This window comes from Etheostoma cragini, chromosome 11, assembly GCF_013103735.1.
Source record: "Etheostoma cragini isolate CJK2018 chromosome 11, CSU_Ecrag_1.0, whole genome shotgun sequence".
In the NCBI taxonomy this organism is placed as follows: Eukaryota; Metazoa; Chordata; class Actinopteri; order Perciformes; family Percidae; genus Etheostoma; species Etheostoma cragini.
In genome coordinates, this window is record NC_048417.1 from 26,229,337 (window position 1) to 26,232,007 (window position 2,671).

Sequence of the window (2,671 nt, forward strand, 5' to 3'; positions counted from 1 at the left end):
ACACACACACACACACACACACACACACACACACACACACACACACACACACACACACACACACACACACAGGATGTTGCCTCACAACTAGCACCGAGAAGTAAGTTCCTTAGGTTAGCCAAAAGAGAAAACGTGAGGCTTACTTATTACCTTGGACGAAGACTAGCATGAACAGGACACTGAAAGGCATCTTAACAGCGTCATTTCACAGCGTCCCCGAACACATTTGTCACCATAGCAGTTTAACTTATTATTACAACTTATTAACCTATTGTTGTTGAACAGCAATAAGACGACACTTCTCCGAAACTTGGAATTGACGACAGCCTGGGAAGTTCCTTGTTTTTTGGTAACTTCCTGAAACGCCCCTTAAAGGAAACATGACCTATATTACACACCAATAATAATATTAATAATATATAAATGGTGTTAAAATATTGTTGTTGCTTTCATTTCAGTGTACAGCCATATGGTAGAATGGTACTCTTTGAGGTAGAAAGTTTCAGAAAATAAAAACATTTCTACAAACAGTTTTGTGTATCAGTTAGTTTCTCAATCTGTCTAAAAACCTTCCATGAAGTTGGCTGGTGATTTAAATTGAGTAATATATGTTGTTTTGCCATTTTTATCTGACAGTTCCAAAAAATTGTCTTTTCCATCATATAACAAAACATGTTTTTAAGAGAAAATGATTAAATATCTTCTGTTAAAATATATATTTGATTAAAAAGCACACACATCTCTGTTCAAATTTGTAATTTATTCATTTTTCAGAACTGTAAAGATTTTACAATGTTTACGCCAAAATCCCCTGAAACTGTATCACTGGAACATTTTCATTAACTTATCATAGCTCAAAATCATGTATCTCTCAAAGTGTATACACATATCTTACCCCTAACTGCACAGTTATCAACATCACTGAATATAGTTGGTTTTATTGTGTTTTTTATGTTTAACTTTAAAATATATGTTGTGGTGGAAATTACATGATGTGGTGGAAGAGACAGTGTGCGGCGGAAATGACATAGGCAACATCCAACATATCACCAACATTTTTAAATAGAAAACAATCCAAGAAACGAAAAACAGGAATTTGGGTTAAAAATGAGCAAATCCTTTCTTCACTGCTTTCTATAACCTGAACTAGAGCAAACTAGTAAAAACTAGAGCAAACACATTCTGTCATTATCTTAATATAACCAGTTGAATATAATGTTTAATAACGGATGAAATAGGCAAAATCAAAAATGTACATGCTTATATGCTATATGCCTACAGTGGGGTTTGAAAGTTTGGGCACCCCAGGTGAACATTTGTATTAATGTGCATAAAAAAGCCAAGTAAAGATGAAAAAAAAATCTCCAAAAGGGAAAAATAATGACAGATTAGACATTCTTATAATATGTCACAAAAAGTTAGATTTTTATTTCCATCATTTACACTTTCAAAATAATCTCTCATTTGATGCTTTTTGGAGTTTTTCAATTTTTTCTTGGGTTCTGTATGCACATTAATACACATTTTTACCTGGGGTGCCCAAACTTTCAAACCCCACTGTAAATGCTGATCCAGAGCTTGAAATCTACATTATTTAAAAATTTAATTTAGAATTAAGCAAGGTTGAAGATAGAAAGTCTGGCTTAGAGACAGAGGGAAAACAGTAAAAAACCATTCAAAAAAGGAATCATATATGATTAAAACGAAAGATTGAGCTATGATACATTTTTTACAAATTTCCCTTAGTATGAAGTAAGTTTGACAAAAACCAAAATGAAGAAATGTTTTTTAGTTTTTATTACTTCAACCAGGGTCAAGCTAAGTAAAGAATCACCCATATATGACCATACATGGATGCATAGGGTCTATGCGCCACTGTCGCACTAAATGCTTGCTCTGGGGGGAATTACTAGAATTGTTGGGGCTTTGTAAATTAGAGTGTGGTCTGCACCTGTTCTATGTGTAAAGTGTCTCGAGATAACTTTGTTATGATTTGATACTATACAATGAATTCAATAATGGGTCGAATGTGTGCCAAGACAATAATCCACACTTTACACCAGCAGCCTGGACAAAGTGTGTTCATGGAGTCATGTTATTTTTACCAAATTCTGCTTGTGACATCTACATGTGGTAATAGAAATTGAAAGATGTTATTTTTTTCAATCTTCTACCTTTAGGTTCCTGTTCAGAGCTGACAGGAGTGGCACCCACTGTGGTCTTCTGTTGACGCCCATCTTCTTCATGGTTCCACATGCTGCTCTTGAGTTAACGTCTGGCTGTCACCTTTTTTGTAAGCTTAAACCAGTCTTCTCCTGACGTCTCTCATTAACAAGATGTTCTCACCAACAGCACTGCTGCTCACTGGATAGGTTTTAGTGTTTCCACCATTCTCTGTAAATTCTAGAGGCTGTTTTGGTGAAGCACTCCAGAGATCAGCAGTGTTTGAGATGGTCAGGAACCCGGACAAAACAAACCATCACGTTATTGTACAATCCATATGAGAAATTATGCATTTCAAAAATTTGATCTTATCTACATGATTTTACTGCTTTGATGCTTGTAAATGCTGCCAAACCTTTTGAAGCAATTAGTGCGTTGCATTTGTTGTTTTCTTCCAACCATTTCAATGCTACTAGAAAAGCTAGAAGCTCAACTGTATGAAGTGGTA

At 35.0% G+C, this 2,671-nt stretch overlaps 1 protein-coding gene across 2 annotated transcripts in view; it reads right to left on the reverse strand.

Moving 5' to 3' along the window:
• ifngr2 (interferon gamma receptor 2) overlaps positions 1-394 on the reverse strand; it is a 12,604-nt gene extending 12,210 nt beyond the window's left edge. For both annotated transcript variants that reach the window (XM_034885201.1, XM_034885200.1), the window contains exon 1: positions 151-394. In XM_034885201.1, the coding sequence (XP_034741092.1) occupies positions 151-190 (40 nt within the window). In that variant the 5' untranslated portion in view covers positions 191-394. The remainder of the gene's footprint in view (positions 1-150) is intronic.
• Between the last annotated feature and the right edge of the window lie 2,277 nt (positions 395-2,671).